This window comes from Thermobia domestica, chromosome 5 (assembly GCF_964235325.1).
Source record: "Thermobia domestica chromosome 5, izTheDome1.hap1.1, whole genome shotgun sequence".
Taxonomy (NCBI): domain Eukaryota; kingdom Metazoa; phylum Arthropoda; class Insecta; order Zygentoma; family Lepismatidae; genus Thermobia; species Thermobia domestica.
Window position 1 is genome coordinate 216,212,563 of NC_137458.1, and position 25,399 is coordinate 216,237,961.

Here is a 25,399-nt window from a genome sequence, read left to right on the forward strand (position 1 = left end):
AGATTACTGAATCTATTTTGGCCCATTTTGTTTCTCATATAGCTTTTAATATTATTATTTTTAATTTCAATTTTGAGAACGAGCTCTCCGCAGAACTGACAGAGATAGGGAGTGTCAAAAACAACAAATACGCGGTAACAAGTTCTGAAAAGCTAGACGCCAATGACATATTTCACAATTAAAAGCGGTGTTAGGTCAAACACAGAATTCTGAACACTCAGCTGTGTATTTCATATTTCAGCTGTTGCACTAAGCAAATTACTTCCATCGGAAACGAAAACCAATATCACAACTGTAAGTTGTTTGAAGTATCTGTGCCCTTATTATAATTTCGTCATCAGTGAGATGAGTTATATTGGCAGGCAACAAAAAGGAAAATTTGGATACTATATCACGCAAAGATGTAAATTGTAAAACAACAATGTAACTGTGAACCCGCCAAAGAAAAATATATAGCCTATAAAAGCCGGCCGAACCGACATTCCGTCTTTTTTGTTCGCGGTGTGTTTGGCCTACACGTCGAGCCTCCCAAAGATAGCCGAAAAAAGGGGAGAGTGGAAGAAATTGCCGACTAATACAAAACTGAAAAGCAAGCTGATTCAACCTATTAGGAAGTTAGAGTAAAGGCCAATCTACACCATAAAAGATCTTGTACAAGATTTTGTAGCTGTCATAAAAAAATCTTGAAACCCAATCTTTCTATTCTTTGTGGTGGACAAACACCGTGTGCGTGGGTTTTCTCGGGGTTCTCCCGTTTCCTCCCACTTTCTTCATTCCACCATTTCATTCATTACTCATCATCACCGTCTCCTTTAGCCTAACCGGCATAACCGTGGGACGTAAAACTCAAAATTTCATTTCATTTCATTTCCAATCTTTCTATTTACTGTCTACACATATCAACTTCTTGAAAGCAAGAAAGACATTTCCACCCATGCAGCACTGCGCTCTAGTGGACAAATAGTGAACCTTCTCATTACAGGGTTCTGCCTCGATGACAAATGGGTTTACCTGAATCACCTGAATGAAGTCTATCTATATATCGTATTTTTCTTCACATTTATGTGGCTTTCAGATATTCACTATTTTTAATTAAGAGTTCAAATACAGAATTACACACCTCCAATTTAAAACATTTGACCTTTTTCTAAATAAAGAATCGCAAAATTTGAAATATTAAAGAAATTGGCCTTCATTCCCTTTTCAACATCGAAATTTTTGACAACGCTGCAGCATGTGTTCAGTTATATATAACAAGGTGTTGATATGCCGAATTTCACGTCCTTTACTTAAGGGATTTCTAAAATACTCTCGGTAAAACATTTGAACACCCATTACCGCTTCCCCATTTGAGTTCGTATTTTAATTTAAAATCCTTTCTGATTCCATGCTATCATATTAAAATGATTTTTCTTCCAAATATCACATTTTTTAGTATATTAGTATGACCTGGGCCAGTGGTGTAACTACAATGGAGCGAGTGGAACAGTTGCTCCAGGGCGCACAGTAAAAGGGTGCATGTGCGAACGGACTTTATGCAAAGAACGTTTGAAATCATTTCAAAAGGTACGCTATGACTATTAGCAATTAATTGGCAACAGCCGATACCGGAGGCGGATCCAGAAATTTTTGAGGGGGCGTATAAAATGGCTGTAGTAACGAGCCCTGAAACCAAATCCAAGCGGTCAAAATGCAAGGAAAATTCTCACAAGAACAAAATCCATAGGACAAAATCACAGGAATATATTGGATGTATCAATGCACACTATATATGATTTTCTCCCTTCAATTGTCATATATTCTAAAATGTTATCGGTATTTTTTCCACTGAAATAACTTTCTCTTTCTTTTAAAATGCTGAAAACTCGTAAAATGCGTAAAAATGTTAAATAAAAGGGCAGATTAACTTTAATTACTTTCACATAGGCCAATATGAAAAGTTCTGGGTATTCCTATTTATTATATCTTTAATATATTTGAACTAGGTTTAGCGTATTACAGTAAGACCATTCATTTAATTACTAAAAGTAACTGTGATGCTACTTGATTTTTAAAAAGTCGTTCTTCTGTGGTAGCATATAGGTCTTTTTTTGAGTAATGTATAAATATTTATTTTAATTTTGAAATACTGATCAAGATTTTTTAAGCAAAGATTAAAATGTGAAATATATACTTACTAAAACAATCTTAAGTCTTTTATTGGGTTTTCAGCATTTTTAAAAAATGTTATTTCCGTAAAGTGAAGAATTTCAGGTAACATTTTAGATACATAATAGTTGAAGAAAAAAATAATCATTATTTTATTAATCTGCGCCTATGACTCTGTCGCTTGCATTTAGCCGTGTCGGATTTGTCCTCTTGAATTTTGTCCTGGATTCGTAATAATCACTTTGGAAATTGTAATAGAGGCTGTAAGAAGTATAACTATTTCTCCAAGTTTCATCATAAATTTTAGATGTTATTCTTGTTCTTCTCGGAAAAATGACGAGGATACAGTTCTTTATCAGCAGTGTTATTCACATCTACTTTAGTAAAGATAAATGTAATTTTTTAAAAATACCTGCGGGCAAATGCAAAATTGATTGACTCAGTTGCAAGAAAACCGTTTGACATTGTAACTGAAACAAACATAAAATAAACTTAATTCGGTATAATATCAAATTATTTCACATCAAGATTTTATTCATTTTTTTCAGTAGTTCATCTCTAACATGCTAAGAGTCGCAGCACGTAAAAGGTGCCACAGTTCACATCCTCAAGATATATTTCACCATATATTAAGCAAAAAAAATGCAAGAGGATTTTGACCCACAGCATCTTGATGAAGCGCAGTTGAAACCGTTTCTTCGACTTGTTGAATTCCATGAATAAACTTCCAAATAGTTGGGTGGGACATTCCTACCAAATGATGAAACTTCTAGTTCCACGATTCGCAAATATTATTTGTCCTAGTTGCTGTTCAGGGTGGCTTGGTGAACATTCCAAGTGTCTGGGGAATATAGAAGGGGCACATTACGTAAGCGAATATTCCCAGACCAAGCTTTAACACGGCAATACGCGCCGGACACGTAGTACTATCAAAATAGTCCAGAAGTTCCAGCTCTTCCTCTGAATTCTCTTGTATTAATTGATGCACATCTGCTATGAGAAGAAATGCCAATCCATTCGTTTTCTCGCAAAATAGACGAATATTTTCATTGCTCTTGTACCGTTCTGTGAGTCCAAGCTCTTGGACCTTCCTTCATGTTGACTGAGTCAGATGAAAAACCCAACGGTGTATACGACTTGAATTTCCAAAAGTTGCTTTTACAGCCGCATTTCCTCTATCTTGAAATCCATAACCACAGTTACAGGGTCTGGATATTCACTAAATTCATTGCACTGATGCACCACCACACGAAACAGTTCTTCATATGAATTTTGTGTGTTGCAGTGCATTAAGGCGTAGGCCTACACCTAGTAAAGGAAGTCTTACCTCAAATAACATATACGTGATTTTTTTTAAGGAATCATTGAAAAAATGCCGTCCACCATCCATGTTTCACTTCTCAATAGCTCCATAAGGCTATATTTAAAGACGCTTATGCTTTGCCTCTATTTAGTTCAACAAAGGTGAAAAATAACCGTGACAAAATTTCCTATATGATAATATTTCTGTGAAAGAATTACTGGAAATTTAATCTCTAGTCTCAAATACGATATCTAAAATAGGGCTATGTAACTCATTATTTAATAATAGAGGAAGCAACTACAGTTTTAGAGGAAGCAACTACAGTTGCCCTGTACAAAAGCTCCAATTTAAGCAATACTTTACATGCAGTAACATAACTAGGTGGTTGCATGTTAAAAGGACATTAGAAGAACTTAAAACACTAAAACGGCGTAATCGAATTTTCCGAAGAAATAAAATTAATTTCGATGATTTTTTCCAAACCAAACTTTGACTTTCCGCTGAATAAAGTCGAAGTCACTACTCCAAAAATGAAATGAAATGAAATCTCTAAGTTTTACATCCCACGGTTATGCTGGGTAGGCTAAAAGAGGCAGTGATGAAGAGAAATGAATGAAATGGTGAAATGAAGAAAGTGTGAGGAAACGAGAGAATCCCGAGAAAAAACATGCACACGATATTTGCCCTCCAGAAAGCTCACGTGGCGCGAGTTGGGATCGAACCAAGAACCCCATGCACCAGAGGTAAATGTTCTACCACTGAGCCATCGCGGCCTCTATTAATAAAATTGCAAACCTTTATTCATGTTATAAGTCTACAGCATACAGTACATATATACATTGTATTATTTATACCTTTTATAAACTATGAGATGTAAATAATGCCACGGACCTTCTAACGTCGTAAATATATTTCACGTGAATTACTTTTCTATATTGAAAGTATTTATGGCGAAAACCTATCAACACGATATTTTCAGATTTCGAACATCCAAAACTGGAACGTTACGCGCTAAAAAGTAGGTCAGATAAGCTAGTGAATCTGCATGCATAGTAAAACTAAGTGAAGTTGACTGATAGTAACTCCCCCTCCATCACATTTGGTGCCTCAACTCTCTGTGCTATTCGCCTATCTTCACAAAATTGATTCCCTCCCTTCACAGTGTTTCACGAAAAGCACTTGGACCCAATAGAGCGCTCAACTCTTACGCGTTTGCTCCATAGGTCAATTTCAGCCACTGTCAAGTGAGCTTTTGGTGGACAAACACTGTGTGCTTGGGATTCTCCTGTTGCATCCAACTTTATTCAACCATTATCACCTATCTCATCATCAACCATAAGTCACGTTAACATGTTACTAATATATTAAACTTAAAGCGAGTTATACTAAAGTAATCGGTAATTAAAGGAATATTTAATTGATGTTATAATAACTGTTGTACTTACTCAGGCTTTTGTTTCCTTCCTTTGTTCTTTTTAGTTGTAAACAAACCTCGTTCAGTAAATGACTCATCATCATCATCATCTTATTATTATTATTATTATTATTATTATTATTATTATTATTATTATTATTATTATTATTATTATTCACCAATTTAATGCCCGAGGCTACAAATATCGTTCGGTAGTTAGTAAATATATGAAGCTTATAATAAACTAATAAGAGCGTGTTGCGTAGTAAAGTATTAACAGCACGAAGTAGAAGATATAGAATGAGGGGTGTTACGACCTCCCATGCCATGATACGATATGCATAAACCGACTCGCAAGAAAACGACAGTTGTTCTTTGTTCAATGACGTCACTCATGATGAAAGAAACAACTGTCCATAGGCGGTCAGAATCTCACATACAGATGGATGTATGAAATATATAGCTGACGTATGTGATATACGTATACATGTGTAGTATACGGAAGTTTGTTAGATGTCAGACACCCTGCAGCGACATGATATAATGTTTAAATGAGAAAAAGGCAGTAACTATGTAGTATATGGATAACGTATGCTCCGTACAGATTTCCGTACTAATCGTAAGGATTCCATATATTTGTACAACATACCGCTGTCCGAATAACGGATTTTTCTCAGTGTACACATAATTCTATACTATATGCAATAGTATCATATATACTTTGATTTTCATATTTATATTGTCAATGTAAATAGCAGCAATACAAAATATCAATATCAAAATACTTGTATGTTTTTTTGTAGTTTCAATCAAATCATAGGGTCAGATAATGGGGGATCAGGGCCGTCTTACGCATCCTTTTGCATTGTTTGCTTAATATATGGCCAAACATGTCTTGAGGCTGTGAACTGTGGAACCTTTTACGTACTGCGAGCAGTGGCGGTTTTAGCGGGTAGACACGGGGCTACCCAAAAATATATAAAACTGAAAATATATAAACACTAAAAGATATAATAAAAAGTAAATATATTTTCACTTTTTCTATTAATGGTAAATAATTATTTAATAAACAGCATCAACAACTACTGTAAAAGTAATTTCCTATTGTCATTAATCAATCGAATGTGCATATGTATCCATACGCGAGGAGCGGACCTACCCAAAATTAAAATCCTAAAGCCGCCCCTGACTGCGAGCTTTAGCATGTTGGAGGTGAACTACTGGAAAACAATACAATTGAAATGACTTGATACTAGACCGAAGTAAGTTTGTTTTATCTTTGTTTCAGCTATAATGTCAAACGGTTTACTTGCAACTGAGTCAGTCAATTTTCAATTTCTATGCAGTTAGCTTTCTTTCTTTTTTTTCTTTTTCTTTAATCACATTCATTTTTACTTATATAGATGTGAATAACGCTGCTAATAAGAGAATAGTATCTAGTTATTTTTCCAAGAAGAAAAGTAGAATAACATCTAAAATTTATGATAAAACTAAAAGAAAGAGTTATTCTTCTTACAGAATTATTGCGAAAAAATGAAATGAAATCTTTAAGTTTTACGTCCCACGGTTATGCCGGTTAGGTTAAAGGAGACGGTGATGAGATATGAATGAAATGGTGGAATGAAAAAAGTGGGAGGAAACGGGAGAACCCCGAGAAAACCCAGGAGCATGGTGTTTGTCCATCACAAAGTCCACACGGCGCGAGCTGGGATCGAACCAGATACCCCAAGCAACGGAGGTGAACGCTCTACCACTGAGCCACCCCAGCTTCTATCTATAATCAAAATATAGGCATAATTAGAATAATTGCAAAACCTAAGGATTTCTGCTCAAGTACAACCCTGAAAACTATGTACATCGGTTCAAATTTCCATTTAATCCATCATATATATATATATATATATATATATATATATATATATATATATATATATATATATATATATATAATATAACATTATTTGGTGACAATCAGTTTATCGGAAAAAACATTATTATTATTATTATTATTATTATTATTATTATTATTATTATTATTGTTATGAAAATTAGTAATTGTGAAAGATAATAATTTCGATTAAAGCTGCTATGATTACAGAATTTAGCTTGTAGTACCATCCTGTGAGGAAGCTAAATTATTTCGATGCCTACATTCATGGAACCGAGCTGTTAACAAAAGAAGAGACACTTGTTTTCCCTGGCAGTCGTAAAAATGTGTATTTTGGCTCTTCCCCCTCCAGCCCAAAAGAAACCGTTGTTTCGGAAGCGGCGCAACTGGATTTTCTTTTATGTCAGCGGGAGGGCGATAGCAGGTAGCAAGCAAGACGGCCCAAAAAGTTGGACACTGTTGAACTTCTTGCAAGATGGAAAAAATGTTTTATGACCCTATCAAGACTATGTCTACACGGGGAAATATGGTAGGGTTTCAAGATTTTTTTTATGACAGCTACAAGATCTTGTACAAGATCTTTTATGGTGTAGATTGGCCTTAAAGGGCCCCTTGGAAGTGTCGGGCCGCCCCGCATTGTGGGGTTTCGCGCCATAGTAGTTACGCCCCTGCTCCCAGCTTCTCAGCCATTACCGTACTTCCAACAGATATGGACTTGTTTCTTTTGCCATAAAAACTATTTCACGGCATTCTCTTCAACTTTAGTTTCAAATCAGAGCATAAGTACAGGAACATAGGAACATGTTCCTGTTCATAAATACAGAAACTTTTCTCACCGATCGGTCCCGATTACCCCTTTTTAATACATTTTTCCATAGCCGATCGATATGAAATCTCGTGAGGTTAATGTCTTTCGAACCCCTATTCAACGTCCGCCCTCATCCCCATCAACGAACAGATGGGAAAGTATGAGCAACTTCTCTTAAGCAACCACGTTACTTGAATCTTATGAAACAACCACTTGTCAATAGGACAAAAATGCCATAAAGAAAAATATTAAGATAACATTCTATTCGCTTTAACCCTTTCTCCATTTCCTTGACTGTAGCCTTGAACGTTCGGTTTTCCGGGCCATCGCTAGGTTCACTCAATTTCCGCTCCCTGTTTAGAGGATCCAGTACCCTGTGATTGTGTCAAAAATTCTACCCAACCCTTGTTGTATGTATATGACAGTGTTTGCAGGATGTTGCCACATCCTCAACAAATGAAGATAACAGGTGGAAAAATGAAGACATAAGTAACTTCTGCATAAAAGAGAACATTTTGCTATTTTCTTAAAACTTCTTTTTACCTATTCACTAAGGACTGACTGTTGTTTTCTGATAGGTAGGTGGTGAAAGAGGTTTCATGAAATAGAGGATTTCTTGTAATGAACTTCTTTAATATATGTTACAGTGTGTGTCAAGAACAGTGTTGCTTCCAAGCACACTTTCGACGGGGAAATTTACGCTCCCGAACTTCCCTCTAGCTAATATAAATTAAAATACGGCCCTTAATATGGAGAATATTGTCCGAGTGCTACCCCCTCAAAATTTTATTTTATCCCCTCACCCCAACCTAGAGAAACTTTTCTAAAAAAAAAAAAAAAAAAAAAGGAAGTTTGTGAAAACTCTTTTAGTTTTACATTTAAAATCTCGTGTACGTGAAATGAAAAATGCTAAGTGTTGAGAACAGGGTACCCGTGATTAAAGAAAATGCAAACACGTAATTAAAGAAAATGCGAAGTGTTTAACGAAAATAAATGTTCGAACATGAAACACACACCAATCGACAGGCAGTGTAAAAGATCATACGTAGTTTACGAGTAAAATCGAGAAAACTTTTTTTTTTTTTTTTTAATGTTTGTAAACCTAAAAGTTATTGCAGTATGAGAAGCAAGCCCTCTATTAAAATGAAACTGATACTGAACTATACCCTCATCAAACTCTTCGTTATGAAGCTAACAAGGTGACAGTACATGACATAGTTAGTGGAATACAGTCTAAAATTATCATTAACTTTTAACTTTTCATTCCAGTTTATGTTCCAGTTTATATTCATTAACTTTCCAGTTCCAGAGTTATGTGCACTCATGTCCAAAATTATTGTCACACGTCTATAAATATGTTGTTGTAGGAATATAATTTGATAACGAATTTATCCGGTATTTCTTATAATGTTAGTGTCTGTATAATCAGCAAAGACATGTATATACATGGCAAATGTCATGTCAAAAGAGCAGTAAATAAGAAAAATAAAACGAAAATAAAACTTTCTTGTCGATTTAGTAACATTTTGTTTTACTCATTCTAATGTTCGTGTTTATATTCTTTTCCTATGAAATTTACCACAAATATACCTTTCCCGATTATACACATAGTATCAGTATTAAAAGCACCCTGCAAAATCATTATCAAATTATATTCTTACAAGAAGACAGTTATAGATATGCGATAATCATTTTGGACATGAGTGTATATCAGTCCATAGATCATGTCGAGATGAACAAGATAACATACTTGAGGATAAATTCTTATATGTAGTTTTCGAGAAAATAAAAAAAAGGAAGTTTTATGGTACTAAACATACGTCGTCTATTACCGTGACATTTTCTTGTTTTGCTCTAAGTTGTTATTTATTTGTATAATGTATGTGTAGCACAACTGTTAACTAGCAGATTGCAGTTTTTTTTTTTTTTTTTTTTTTTTTAGCCCTAAAGATTAACACAGCACTCTTTACGCTTATTCTACTTGTTAACCAATGAAATTCATTCGTTTAGAATCTTAATATAAACTAGGGGCCGCGGTGACTCAGTGGTACAGCGTTCACCTCTGGTGCTTGGGATCCCTGATTCGATCCCATCTCGCGCCAAGTGAACTTTGTGGTGGACAAACACCATGAGCGTGGGTTTTCTCGGGATTCTCCCTTTTCTTCCCACTTTCTTCATTCCACCATTTCATTCATTTATCATCATCACCGTCTGCTTTAGCCTCGCCGGCACAATCGTGGGATGTAAAACTTAAAGATTTCATTTCATTTTTAATATAAACTAGTTCTAAAAAGATAAACGATTTTTCTTCTTTATGTTACTACTACTACTATTCTGTACTTTAAGTTCTACTATTATCTCTAATACTTGAATGTTACTGTTATTGTGTTAATACTGTTATTATGCTGGTATAATCATTGTTAAAAAAAAAAAAAAAAAAAAACTTTTCTTTCTTGGAGGGAGGAGGAGGTGTAAGAGAATGACAGAATATATGACCTTTTGTTCGATTTTCTTATCCTTTATCTCATGGATGTATCCAAGAAAGTAGGAACGAAAGCTTCGTGTGTTGAATTACGTTGATGGAGGAAGAAAAAAGCATTGTCCCCCACGTGAATTCTTTGTTGAAATGCACGAAGGCCTTTAGCCTTTAGAATGTGAAATGAGTAGCCGGCTGTTTCTGGCTGGCCATCCCACATCCTGTAGGGAGCTGCTATCAAGTGATGAGAAGTAATTTGCTAAGTAGAGACAATTTTATTACTTGTTGTCTGTGTGTGTGTGTGTTTGTATCTTTCAACAGTGAAGAGTGGAACACTGTCTTAATTCGAGTGTTCCACAGAAGACTCTAAATCAAGCTAATTTATTGATTGAAGAATGTATACCTGTACGATACTGAACAATTATTACTATGTGCAGATCCTCTTGGTAATAGTGTCAGCGAGAACAAGTAAGTACGAGGTATCATCATTGTCTTTAATTCTAAAGTTCTTGTAATTTATTTCTTTTGGTGTAGATTCCAAAAGCACAAAAAAAAAAAAAAAAAGATACTATCGTTAAGTGCTAATTAACCACCATTAAGCAGAGTGAAGGTTCTGTGAGTTACCAGAACTCCTAACGGAGCAATAATAACAATATTAAACTTCATTTTACGTACTGAGAACAACTGAAATGCAGCAAAAATACAGCACTTTGTCACATTCTACATCATCATTTTAAAACTATAGTTTAGTAAAAGAGATAAATAATGATTAACTTTTTAACATGAATTGATAATAAGATAAGGATTATGTCAATTCCTAAAACATCGAGACGTCAAAAATTAAAAGTAAAGATAAAAGCAACTACTAAGGTATATTAAAAATTCTAACGAAGTCACATTTTAAGATATGCATCTTTTATAGCTTGTTAAAAGCCTAGAGATTAAAATATGTTTCCTATTATGTGGTTGCAATAATTTTTTTTACCCTTCTACCGTATATTGGAACTTTAAAATCTACATTTTCCAAAATATAGTCCGAGTTACTTACATCTGTTGTCAAGTATCATTTACACAAATACAGAATCAATTAAACTTCTCCTGTAGCGAGTGGTTTCAAATTAAAATACGTTTTCCAGTATTCACACGTGCTAGAGTAACAAGCCAGCCCTAACTCAAAACAAAGTATTATAAGAAAACACTTTTGGATCGTATGAAGTTTGTTCACGAGAGTGCTTGTTAGGCTGTTCCAAATCACAATAATAGTAATAATAATAATAACAATAAATTTTAAGTTACACATTAACATGAGCGACTCGGACGAACATAGCGGTAAACGCCACTTCTGATGAAATTGAGTTATTAGGAGGAATAGGTTGTGATCGAATTACGAGAAAGTCTGTAGGTAGTTGAATTTCGGGAATGTATCTGCAGATGGCAGAATAAGCTTGTTTGATATGTGTTATTGCATTGAATTGCATGGAATGTTGAACAAGTTAGAAACTATGACATACTATTATGTCTCCTCCAGCCGCTCATATACGTATATTTATATTACTGCTTATAGAGGTTTACAATACCAGAGTGTTTAATATGTAAACTAACTTTGTGAGCACTTAAATTGTTAAGCCGATTCTGAATGCAAATGTCATTTCTTAAAAGATTTCATTAAATTATGTTATTAATAATTTAGTACTCCTAAGTGAAATTAAAAGTTTTACTTTAGTGTCGCTTATTTGTGCACTCTAGACTAAATGAATGAAAATGAATAATGTCGAAGTAATTGTTGAAAAGAAGGTGGTGGAAGAGAAATGAGAGAATCCTGAGAGAACCCACGGACACGTTGATATTCACAACCTCAGATTAACTGAGATTGAACCTACGATCTCTTGCATGAGTAGTGAGCACTCTACTACTGATCATGCACCTTACGATTTTTTAAACGAACAATGCAGAGCAGATGTATCGGTCGTTGACAAAAAATTAGTTGATCTACTTGCATATATATTTACTCGTGTTTACTGTATTTACTCGTGTCCTAAGAAAGGCGCCCACGGACAACGGAGCACTATTCTACAGGCCAAAATAAAGCAAAAATGTTATATGATGGAAGTCCCTCCGGGGCCTCTTTCAACCAGGGGTGGACTGGCTATGTAAAAAGGGCGCGGTCACATATTCTGGGAGGGCGCCGTCCATCCGAAGCTTTCGCTTGTATGGAATACTCCCTCCTAATAAAAGGAAGAGCCGGGGGCTTTCCCCGGTAGTACACAAAAAACAACAAAAGATTAAGTAGCTATTGCAGTTAATTACGATAGAATTATACATGTTCAATATTTTCATAAACAAAGAGACTTTGAGTACTAAATATATTAGGTCTATCTAAATCTGCACACTTTAACTGAGACTACAAAAATCACACCAGTTGTTTAAATTCTTCGGCTACATTTGTTAACAGAATAATTATAACTGAAGATTTGAGTTAAGTTTGGGGCTTATGCTATTTTTCATATTTTGTCCTTTTAAAGCTATGTTCATCATAACATTAACTTATTTTTCATCTATTTTTAAAACCGTTGATAAAAAGTATACATGAAATATTTACTACAAAAGTAAATTTAGAATTATATACCTCCTAGCAAAAAAAGAAATTCAAAAACAAAACTGGAAAATGAAAGTAAAGTCACTACTTTATGCTTGAAGGAGCCTTCGCATCTCCTTGCTTTTCTCACACATTTTGTCAATAATAAGATTGTTGTCTATTTTGGTAAGAATGTCTCTTTCTGAGTTCATCAAGAACAATCAGGGTGCGAATTACCGGGGGAATGAGAGGGATTTTCCCTCTCAATCACATTTTATTCCCCCCAAAGAAGTCAGCTGAAGTATACCCACCGGGGATGCTCGCTTCCCCCTCCCCCCAAACTATGCTCAGTAGAACTCCAAATTTCTTCGGAATGATCGATGTAAACTATTCAGTTTGGTCATTTCTACTTACCACCTAATTACCCACTATTTTCAACGTTGTTTAGTTGAACTATATTATTATGACTACGGTTGTTACTTGCAACTGTACCTTCGTACCCTTCAGTTCGTCATCGTTCGTGAATTTGAATGTACTAATTGCGTATAACAAAGCCACATATGGATTTATAAATGTTCTTAGCGGTTGGCCAAGAAGAAGTAAACAAATAGCTTCTTCCACCATACTTGGCGAAGTTCGGACATGTCATATTCATCCTCTACATTTGTATCGATTATCATCTTATTTTAATTTTTGTTATAACATGTTATTTCATTTTCCAGTGTACTCTTTGTTAGCACATGGTCTTCATTCCTTAGTAGTTTGTGTGTATGCAACTCAAAAGTTGCATTTAATTTGCGATAATTAGCATAGTAATCACTGCCTTTGACAGTTTATTTACGGAAATGAACTTTTGAAACTGTTCTCAAAATCTGAGAAATAGGTATTCTTTCGTAAGTATATGTTAACGTACGCGCTGGGGATACCCTCCTAGTAAGCAGACATGTTAGTGAAGGAGATTTTTAGGTGAATAAGCGCATAATTGAAGATTTGTTTCAGCATTTGTTAATACGACTGGTTCTCTGTGTCATTGTCCGTGTCTATATAAGCATTTCAACTGGAGCGTTTTTTTTTTTTTTTTTTTTTTTTTTAAAGTTAACCCTTCATTTTTCCATCCTTCTTATCGCTGTACAGTTTGCTGTCCACGCTAATAATATTGTCTGAAAAACTTTATTTGAATAACGTAGCCCATAGTGAATCAACTCATCTGCAACCTAACAGTAAAGTAATTGTAAGTGTTGACTTCCTGAGCCCCATCATGGAATCGATATTTGGAGGGAAAAAAGTCGTGAAGAGCGCAGCTTTAGCGGGGAGTAGAAGCACAAGCTCGAAATTTGAATTGAGATATTTTAAATATTTGGCCTTCGATTTGACCTTGATGTCAGAAATCGAGACCAGCAACATTACATTGCTCCTTTGATAGGCTAATATCTAGATTTTCTTTTTCTTCTTTTTTTTTTTCAATGTCCGGTTTAACATAATTTTAGTGGTTTTCATAAGACTGAAGTTTTTTTTTTCTACCTGTATGTAATAACGCAAAGTGGAAGATTTCAATATGAGTGGAAAAATTAACATATGCTTGTGATCATGGCTATCGCTCGGGCCGAATTATTAACTAAATAAACCTTAGAGAGCTACGGGGACAAGAGTGAGCACAACATTTAAATACGTTCAGAAAGGTTTGGTGGTGTGTGTGTGTGTGGTGTGTGTCAAACAATATATACGTGCATAGTTATTGTCGGTAGATTTATTAAATTAATAAATCTCTTTTTTATTACAGATGTCACATACACACAAACACACACACACACACACACACACACACATATATATATATATATATATATATATATATATATATATATATATATATATATATATATATATATATACTAGCAGCGTTCACCCCGCTTCGCTGCGGTCACCCCGGAACGCAATAAACTTTGTTACTTAGATAATTTTTACTTTTTCGCTTTCAAGTGATATGATAAAAACCATAGAAGATTGCACTAATGTTAACATTATATCGCCTGTCATTTATGTTAACCCGCCCCGCTTCGCTGCGGTCACCCCAACCCGCCCCGCTTCGCTGCGGTCATCCCGGAACGCAATAAACTTTGTTACTTAGATAATTTTTACTTTTTCGCTTTCAAGTGATTTATAGCGCCTCTCAGTTATGTTAACCCGCCGAGTCACAGGGTCATGCGGGTTGCATATAAATACGTTTATTTTTATACCTATGATGAACTAATAACAAAGGATTTGTACGTATGGACACCTGAATGGTCAATTATCTCAAGACACTGGTAATTGAAAATTAAAGTGATATGATAAAAAACATCTAGGGTCCACATCCTAACAACCCCCCAAAAATGAAAGAAATCGGTTCAGCCGTATTAGCGTGATGAGCGGACAAAGGATTTTTTGTACGTATTGACACCTGATTGGTCAATTATCTCAAGACACTGGTAATTGAAAATTAAAGTGATATGATAAAAACCATCTAGGGTCCAAATCCTAACAACCCCCCAAAAATGAAAGAAATCGGTTCAGCCGTATTAGCGTGATGAGCGGACAAAGGATTTTGTGCGTTCTCTTTTATATATATATATATATATATATATATATATATATATATATATGGGGGGTAAGGCATTATTGTCTCATTTTGAAATTTGCACCTTCAGACTTTATGTTCTGTTGGCCTAATTTTATCCCTCAAATATAGATTATCTAATTCGCACACTGAGAACAATGATTCCAGATGTTCATCTGTAAGTCTTGAATGGGGTCTTGTTTTTATGTATCTGAGCTTTGAAAATGCTCGCTCACAGGACACTTGTGTTGCCGGTAATGTAAGGAGATACTTATAAACTTTGAATAATTCTTGAGTACATATGGTACTGCAGAATCACATCGAAGGCGCGCTTAAAGCAAGAATTGCACTTCACTCCATCACATTCTATAGACCTTAAATCCACAATATCGTCAGTCGGCCCCAAATATTCCTTCTCATCCTGCATGAAATCTTCAGAAAACTTGTCCTCTTCAATCAAATCTTCAATCGTACGAACCTCAACAGATTCTTGATTCTTATCTTGGTTGTCATAAGGGGATTTTGAAAAGTCTTCCCACATTGATGAAAACGAAAGAAGCTCTTCTTTAAGTTTTCCCTCTTCACAATCAGGAATTAATTCAGTGATTCTTTTCAGTGACAACGAAGCCAGACTTAAACTCTTGACCTTCTTAGGATCAAAACACTATAAATCTAAGTATAAGCTTTGATTTTCAGCAAATCGTTCCTGCATGCTGTTAGAAATTTGGTCTAGAACACAGTTGAAAACGGTTACTTCAAATCTTATTTACTGTCTTCAATTACTTCATCAGAAGCTGATTCTCCTGCCATTTTCTTTCTTTTTCTGCATCTTACCTCAGGCAATTCTGTTTCTATAATAACTTGTTCTAGACTAGGAACATCTGTAATGAGTCCTTCAATACTTTTTGACATTTCTGTTGCAAAATGTTCTGCTGCTTTGTAGACTTCGTCAAACTGATCCCTAGCTTCTTTCAACCTATTTTGAGTTGAGGATATCAGGCGCCATGCTTGGACACAGTCTAAGTTTTTTGTTTGCAAGTAGTCTGATAAGGTGTGGTATGCTGAAAAATCAATAAAAACATCACAGCCACAATGATAGTCTCAAAGGAGCACAACTTTCGAATGAGACATTGCATCATGTCTGACTTTGGAATTGAATTCTTGCGAGTTGCCAATCACACTTAAAGCTGTTACGAGTTCCACGTGGCTATATACTGGTTTTGATTTTCTTGGTCTTGTATCCTTTGAGTCAGGTGCCCAGTAATGAAAGTGTCCAAATATTTTTACAGCAGCGTTGCTTTTACTTCTCCATCGAGTTATCCCAATAGCCTCAAGACGGACGCTTGGGTTTTGTTCCAAGTACACCTCAAGTCGTTTCTGGGATTCTTTCAAAAATATCTGAATTTCCGGGAGAAGCCCAAAGAAAGATATACAAACACCCAAACTCTGGACGATGTCAGTTATCACCAAGTTCAACACATGTGAATAGCACCATATGTAAATGTGTTTCGGATGTATCTCTTTCAGCTTTGCTGTCACACCTCTATGTAGTCCACTCATATTTGACGCTCCATCAGAAGCGTCTGCCACAAATTTTTCGATAGGTCTTTTTACTTCAGCCAAAGACTGTTCGAGGGTTTGAAAGAGGTCCTCTCCTGTTGTTGAAATCACATGTTTGAGGGCAATAACTCTTTCCTGAACAAATCCATTGTTCACATACCGAAGCACTATGGAGCACTGGGCATATGAGGAGACATCTAGGGTCGTGTCCATCATGACAGAAAAAACTCCAGCTTGGTTAACTTCTTTGGCAATTGCTGTTTTAATTTCAAGTGTATATTCTATATACATTACGTATTTGGGCATCTTATAATTTTGTATATGTATACTTTTTCAATGTGCATACGTACGTAAAATAATATATCTACTATATTATAAATGCCATTGTATGTTTGTATGTATGTATGAATATGTTCCACATCTCCTCCTACACAGTTCAACCGATTTTGAGCAAACTTGGCATAAATATTCTTTGGCACCAGGTAATCAACACTGTCGGGGTTAGCAACCCCCAACGCTCCCTTTTGCAGAGGGGGGAGGGGGTGGAAACTTGAACCCAATGCTATTTAAATGGGGGTTATAACAGTACGAATGGTTTTAATGGTATAACGTAAGAACGAGAAAAATAATTTTAACGAAATTTTGGAAACATATAGGTTATAGTGTGACATAAAACAGCCTTGGTATATAACACCACTAGCGGGCCTAACGGCGGGAGTGGGAGGGAGAGACATGTAAAAATGATCCAAAATGACCGAGATTAGAGTCAAATCAATATATTTCGAAGTCGCTGAGATCATTAATGGTAACACCAAAGCCTAAAACAGAAAGAGCAAGGCCGAGTAAAGACCGGATCTGGGGGCGAAGTTTGGGGTTGGTAAGGGTGATATGTAAAAATCATCCAAAATGACCGATATTAGAGTCAAATCTATATATTTAGGGGTAAATCTAATATCATTAATAGCATTCCCACGCCGAAAACAAAGAGCGAGGCCGCAGGCCGAGCAAATACCAGGGTCTAGAGTGGGGTCCTAGCTGGTCAAAGGCTAGTGAATTTACAAAATAATTATGTAGCTTTGTTTTTTTTTCTTTTGTTGTTGTTGTTGTTTTTTTTAAATATGTTCTGAGAGGAAACTGTGAGCCTTCCCGAGGCTAACACGGGTCTTAGTCCCTCCCGAGGAGGGCGCAAAGGCACTGATGTGAGGAGGGCGCAGCGGCCATCGGGCCGGTACTTGATTATGGCCAGTCCACCCCTGCTTTCAACCGCTATGGAGAATCAAAATTTTACAATGTGGCAACGTCGCAGATTAATATGGAACCGTTAGCAGTACTCTACGAATGCATCAAGCAGTTAAATTGATTACTACACTAATAAGTGATGCTAGTGTTCATCTTTATCGATTTTAGCTACCATCAGGAAAAAAATCAATGTAACTATTTGATAGATTGGTAGACTGCATGGTTCTTTATTTGGGACGTTCTCACATAGTGCAATTCGTGACTCCAGATAAGGACCCGAAAGGTACAAATATATATTACTTGTAGATTAGTGTTCTGTGGTCCATGGGCGCCATTTTTAGAACACCCGATATATATATTGCAGCATTGAAAAAATCCAAATGAAACCTTCAGTAAATGCCTTAGTTGTGTTTTAGTGTTTTAATCAATGTTATTTTATTTAGATTAAATTTGAATTGACTTTTACCCATTCCCAACCAAGTTGTAACTATAATTATGCATTTTACTTTTAAGTTATGGTTTCACTTTTACGTGATGTTTTAGTTTTACTATACGTTTAATTTCTGATTTTATTTCTGTTTATGCGTTTTAGATTGGTACTCCACTTTATGTAAACGTTCTGACCACTTGCTTTATAGTATGATGAGGACAGTTTCGTCGCTTATTTCTCCATTGAACCTCCACTCAGTCAATGGGGACGTATCAATTCAATTTAGCACCTTAATAAGGCTTATAAGAAATATATGAAGTAAATGGTAAATACAAGTGAATGATAATAAGCTCATTGAATGACATTAAGATAATTAGACATGCAATGATTGACGGGAATTCACTAACAATGTGATTGACCAACTTAAATAAGAGAGTCACCGTAACTGAACCGTGCTTTGCGTATCAGATTTGAGTGCTAGTCGCGTGCCCAAGGAGTTCTTCTTATTGGAAGCGGCCCGAAATAGAAAAAAAAAAAAAATCATTCCGTCTTTGTCAAAATTCATATTTGTATCAATAAAAACATTCTACCTTAACATGTAACTTATTAAACGTTTTACGTTATAATATACGCTAAACGCCATATCAACGCTGCACAAAAAAGCTAATGGTCGACTAAGAGACCTCTAATATGCTTTTTCCTGGCATTTTAGCTCGGAATAATTATTATTTTAAGTAACTCCTGAAATAATTTAGAATGCTAGGTCGAGTGAATGCTAGACCTAGTGATAATCGCAGCTAATCCACATATATAAAAAGTATGTTTTAACCCTTCAGTTATATGAGACACATAACATTTCTCAATGTGCCTGGAACCTAAAACTTTGAACTGAAGCAATATTATCTTGAAGCATTTTCAACGTCATTAATCTTTAAATAGTTTTCATTTCAATTTCTCCGAAAATAATAAAAAACTGTTCTATGAATAAATAAACTCACATTTGTAATATAAAACAAACATCATAAACTCAAATATTTATATTGATTCAGTTGTCATTAAGGTTTGATTTTCGGTGGGGATGGAGTACTTGCTTCGAATACAAACCCTAGTAGTGGTCCGGATCAGGCGCGCACCCAGCAATTTGTGTTGAGCTGGTTTCCAAGTTTTTGGGGGTAGGAGTCGAATATTATAAGAGACTACGTTTATATAACTTGGTAGTATTAAACTGATGTTATTCTACATCCGAAAAGAACATAAGTAATTGATAAGCAGTCACCTATATGCTAAGAAAAAAAATATAGAACTGAGTGTTCTTATAAGAAAGAGTATAGATGAAATGTAAGAACAAATTGATATCCTACATTAATACATTCTCTTAAGTTGATTTTGAGTTTAACGCCCCTTTCAGCAGCGAGGCTATAAGAGACGGGCCCTACTGATTAACGTGGAATCCGAACCACATCAGCTCCCGCCGGGGATCGAACCCGGGTCTCGTACGCCAAAGGTGAGAACGCTAACCGCTTAGCAACGAAGGAGCTTTAAATAATCAATTCTCTGCTGAACAAGTATAGTACAGTGAAACCTCCCTTAACGGACACCTCTCAATAACGGACACCTCTATAATGCGGACATTATTTTTTGTCCCGGCAAAAATATATGTCCTCTTATGGAACAAAACCCTCCCTTTAGCGGACACTCTCAGATACGGACGCGGACAGTCCTTTTCCCCCCCAAACGTTTCAATAACCTCTTCATAGCGGACAGGAATTATTCTCGGTTCTGCGATACATTACCGTAGACAGAAAAGTCTTTTCCCACAAATGTATCTATCTGACCTGGTGAACCATCATATAGAACAGCTTCAAGCTGAACTTGAAATTCTTCTTTTTTCTGTCTGCAATAAATTGCTTTCTGGTGGAAATCCTAGGAAACCTTCAATAAGCAATAACATTCATGCAGGGTCAGTCGTGTGGCCAAGAATTCTATGCGAAAGATCTTCCCTTCCCTAACAAATTTAGCCCTTTTGCCTCTGGGCCTTGCATCTTTCCCGACAATTTCATAGATAACAAAACATTGTTTGTTTTACAATAACATTTTCAACGAGCAATGTTTCCTCTCTTACTTTTTTTTGGGGGAGGGAAGCAACATTTTTCTTTTACTTATGGTGCTGTAACAAGCCTGGGTTGGAGTTCTCCCGGCTTCCTTTTTTTTTTTTTTTTTTTTTTTTTTACTTTCTCTAGTCTTTGTGATTGGGACCAATAAACAAATGCACTCTCAATAACTTGCCTTTTCATCCATTCCGCCAACGAAGATACCGCGTCAGTACCAAGCACACATGTTTCTTCCGCAACCGCACTGAGGATTCTCAGAGGACAGTTGCTAATGAGTTTTATTGCCCTTGTAGAGGGAAAAGCATGCCTTTTTCGCTAAACAAAAGAGTTTAGCCAGTTAGTTGGTTCCTAACGCATCTTTTGAGAAGGTTCTGAAAATATGAAATAAATGAAAAACGCTTTGCCTCCCGCTTTCCCCTCTCATGTAGGAAAATATCCAAACATCTTCGGCATATTATTCTTCATCAGTTGATGCAGTGCAAAAGAGAGTGCCGTGTTGTGCGTATAATTTGTGGGTTGGTTACATTTAGTTAAGTACGATGGCCGCGAAGCGGAAGACTTTAACAATTCGCGAAAAAGTTGAAGTGATCGAATGGGTTGAAAAAACGAAAAGCAGTGCCCGGGTAACTGCCGAGAAGTTTAATGTTGGTAAGACTCAAATTAGTTCCATTCTACAGCAAAAGGACAATATTTTAAAGTAGTGGCGTGAAAACGGCACCGATAGTAGGAAAAATAAATTTCCAAAAAGTGAAGGTCTAGCTGTCGATAGTGTTGTCTTCGAATGGTTTTCAGTAGCAAGAAGTAAGAACATACCAATTTCCGGTCCTTTAGTTCAGGAGAAAGCTAGGGAAGCAGCAAAAGAGCTAGGGTTCGAAAATTTTAAAGCGTCGAATGGCTGGCTGGAAAAATTTCGTACCAGGCACAACATAACTTTTAAAACCATTTGTGGGGAATCAATCGACGTTCCAGTAAAGCAGGTTGAAGACTGGAAGGATAAACTTGAGTCCATTATTTCAGGCTATAGTGAAGAAAACATTTATAACGCAGATGAAACGGGTCTTCTCTTTCGTGCTTTACCTGAAAAGACATTAAGTTTTCGCGGTGAGAAATGTTCGGGTGGGAAAATATCAAAGGAACGATTAACTGTGCTTTTGTGTGCAAATATGGCAGGGGACAAAGAAAAAACATTAGTTATTGGGAAAGCAGCAAAACCTCGCTGTTTTAAAGGCATTGACGTTAGAAAACTACCTGTAGAGTGGACAGCGAACAAAAGATCATGGATGACAAGGGATATCATGACAGAATGGGTTACAAATTTTGACAAGAAAAATGCAAAACAAAAAAGAAAAGTTCTACTTTTCCTCGACAACGCTTCTTCCCACCCACAACTAAAATTAAAAAATGTAGAGTTAATTTTTTTACCTCCGAACACCACATCAGTCTGTCAACCACTGGATCAAGGTATCATTCGAGTATTCAAAAGTCATTATAGGCAGATGATACTCAGACGTCTTATTGCAAAAATGGACCATTCAGTTTCTTCTACAGCACTTAGTAAATCGATCAATGTACTCGATGCCATTGGTTGGGTAAATTTGTCGTGGAAAGCAGTGAAAAAAGAAACCGTTCGGAACTGTTTTTCGAAAGCTGGGTTTTCTGCCCCGTGCGAGCCAAACGTCGAAGACGTAGAGGGTGATGAAATCAAAAGTTCTATCCAGACACTTCTCGTACAAGCTGGACATGGACATGTTGAGGCGTCCGATTACACGTCTATTGATAAAGATTTGTCAATTGAAAACAACGGTACAGAAATCGCTAAAATCGTAAACAATGTGAAAGACAATGAGTGCAGTGAAAGTGAAGAGGAAACAGCAGAAGCAAATTCGTTGGATCAACTCGAGATACCAAACTACAAATTGGCGTGTCAAACAGTTGAACAGTTAAAGAAATTTGCCATTAATCGCGGTGACACAGAAGCTCTCCAATTGATCCAACAGTTACAAGCAAATTTCGAACAGAAACTAGTGTCCGTAGGATGTACACGGCAGACAACTATTGCAGACTTTTTCCCAAGAAATTCATAGTTGGTAAGTTCGTTCTCAACATTTTCAATATTTAAAAATAATACTGTATGCACTTGTTAAGCTATTTTTACTTTTAGTATAGGCGGTATGTGAATTAATGGATTTTTTACAGGGTGATGACATGTACTTAAGAAAATTACCATACACGCATTATCTTTTGCAATATACAAATATATTAACACATCCCCAGCAATATTATTATTTAACAATTGAATTTCTCCTTCATCCCTCCCCGTAATTCAAATACTGTACGTACTAAATACAGTATTTTCATATTGAATTTTACGTATTTACGCTCATACATAATGTTTTTACTGTATATTACTGCATACAATTACCGTTGGGAGAAATTAAATTTCTGAACCTCTCTGTAGCGGACACCTCTCAATAACGGACAAAAATTAATGTCCCATTGGTGTCCGTTATTCAGAGGTTTCACTGTATTACATAAAAAAAACGGATATGTATTGAGAGGTATAAATTTGAGCGGAATGTGCGGATCCGACATACCCGACCTGAGTAAGCCCCGTTGCAATCCACACTAAACAATAGGTCTCGTCAAACAGTGTTGGTGCTGAAAGGGAAAGTTAAACTCTAAAGAACCGTCAAATTCAACATCCCTTCGATAATCGAGTCCCTAGCAATACCTCTGTAGGAATTTGATAGTTGACGACTTGTTTATTCACATTCATGGACAACATGTTTGAATAAAAAATATTAGGTAGACATTCTGTGTCCCGGGCATAACTTCAGAATCCGCCATTTTGGAAAATGGCTGATTGACGCTTGTCAAAGTTCGCAGACATGCACTTTAGCGCCTCTTATGCCTCTTCTAATTATCCGATTGCCATAAGTAATACATCGTTTGAAAGCACATAGAACAGAGATTCAAATGATATATAATTTGTACTCATACTTTCTAAAGTTTAGGAGAAGAAGAAGAAGAAGACATCTTAAAATTTAGGAAAAATATGTTTTTTTTATTCTTGGGCAGTTGGCTACACTTACGCTTATCGTATGACGACAAAAATAATCCAAAGTTTAACTTATTTATGTAAAACATACGCAACAATCATGCAGATCGGTGTAATACAAAGTAAGAGAAAAACCAGAAAACAAAATTGCCAATGAAAGACATTTAATGTTAAGCTTATGGTGCCCCAACATATATGGGGGGAAATTTAACATACAATGTATAATATAGTTGACAGATACATTCAGAGTAATCAAAATATTCCAGTGTTGCGGATTTTGAGGTTACGTCCGGTATGCAGTACGTCTGCTTGAGATATCTTAATTTGAACAATCATGTTCTCTATAGACTGAAATAGTGTGACGTCACATCCGTCTGGTTGCTATGGTGATCGTAGTTTTATTTTCTAAACATGGCATTAGAACCTAAGTACAAAACGAAAACAGTGACGTGTTAACTTCCGGATTACAAACATCAGAGTAAAAGAAACTACGAAAACATAGAAAAAGCAAGCAAATAGGTAAATAATATGTTGAAATATGTCAAGCGTTGAAAGTGAAACGTTTCCCCTGATATCACAGATTTTGTGTTTTATACATTTAGAGGTTACGTTAAGTGTCAAAATATATTTAGCTTATTTTATTATCGGATATTAAATTTAAATAATTGTGGAAAATAATTAGTGCCATCGGTATCACACATTACATTCCAAACGTGTAGGTCGACAAAAATAGTGTTTAAAACTTGTGCTGAACCCCTCATAATTGGATGTTTCCTTGTTATTATATTTTTAAGGTAAGTAGGAAATATAAGGAAAGATCCAATGCATGTTAACCAACCAGAAATTGGTCCAGATTGAAAATTCTCAGAACGTACATGGTTACAAGCTCCGTGTATTTTTTTATTGATTATTTCTTTATTTTGTAGCGACTGCAACTATGTACTCGTATTTTAAAGTGTGGGCGTAAAATATCTGAATATGGCAATATAATTAACAACAAGGATTTCAAAGTAGACTATAATTTTTTCTTGCAGACATATCAAGTAGCCCTATTTGTTCTATTTTCATTGTGCCGACAGCTTATCAGTCTGTACTTTACCAGTATTTGCATCGCGTGTAGTTGCTTTTGTTCATTGTGCACTACCTGGTAATGGCATTACTTATGCAATTTCTATTTTATCAGATTACCTAGAGATGTGCCCCCTGTACAAAATTGTTCTTTATATGTTATTCCGTTAATTACTAGATTTCACTCGTAAATTTTCTAAATAATGGATCCATATTCTTAATCTGTATCTTTTCGTGTCAACTTCACTTTGTTCTCAAAATATTCTAAAATTATTATTAAATGTGTGTTCTTATTAGCAGTATACTTCATAGTATTCCTATCGCTGCATGCGTTTGTTTAGAAAACAACATGGCGATCACTATGGTAACGAGGAGGAAATGACGACATCACTATTTCAGTCTATGAATATGAAGAGAAATGTCGTATGAAATATGAAATACGAAGTATGAAATTTTGATAATTTTGATCATAAGGATGTTACTTTATCGGGATTACATGGAACATACAACATTGTCATTTTGATCTTTCGAGATGCGTCAACGACTCTTAAAACAAAGCCAAATGTTTCATCCATGAATTTAGACAATGAAAGCAAAAGAATGCCAATGCACCTACCATGTCAAATCCTTAGAAATTATCACCATCGTTAAAGGGTATTACATCTCCCAGAAACAATGTAATTTCCAGAATACCTGACGAATTTAAGAATTTCCAGAACATCATA

At 35.7% G+C, this 25,399-nt stretch overlaps 1 protein-coding gene across 1 annotated transcript in view; it reads left to right on the plus strand.

Moving 5' to 3' along the window:
• Window positions 1-10,182: 10,182 nt before the first annotated feature.
• The window catches only part of LOC145686401 (uncharacterized), a 32,066-nt gene continuing 16,849 nt past the window's right edge, over window positions 10,183-25,399 (plus strand). The window contains exon 1 of the mRNA XM_081759687.1: window positions 10,183-10,505. Within this exon, the coding sequence (XP_081615813.1) occupies window positions 10,433-10,505 (73 nt within the window). The 5' untranslated portion in view covers window positions 10,183-10,432. The remainder of the gene's footprint in view (window positions 10,506-25,399) is intronic.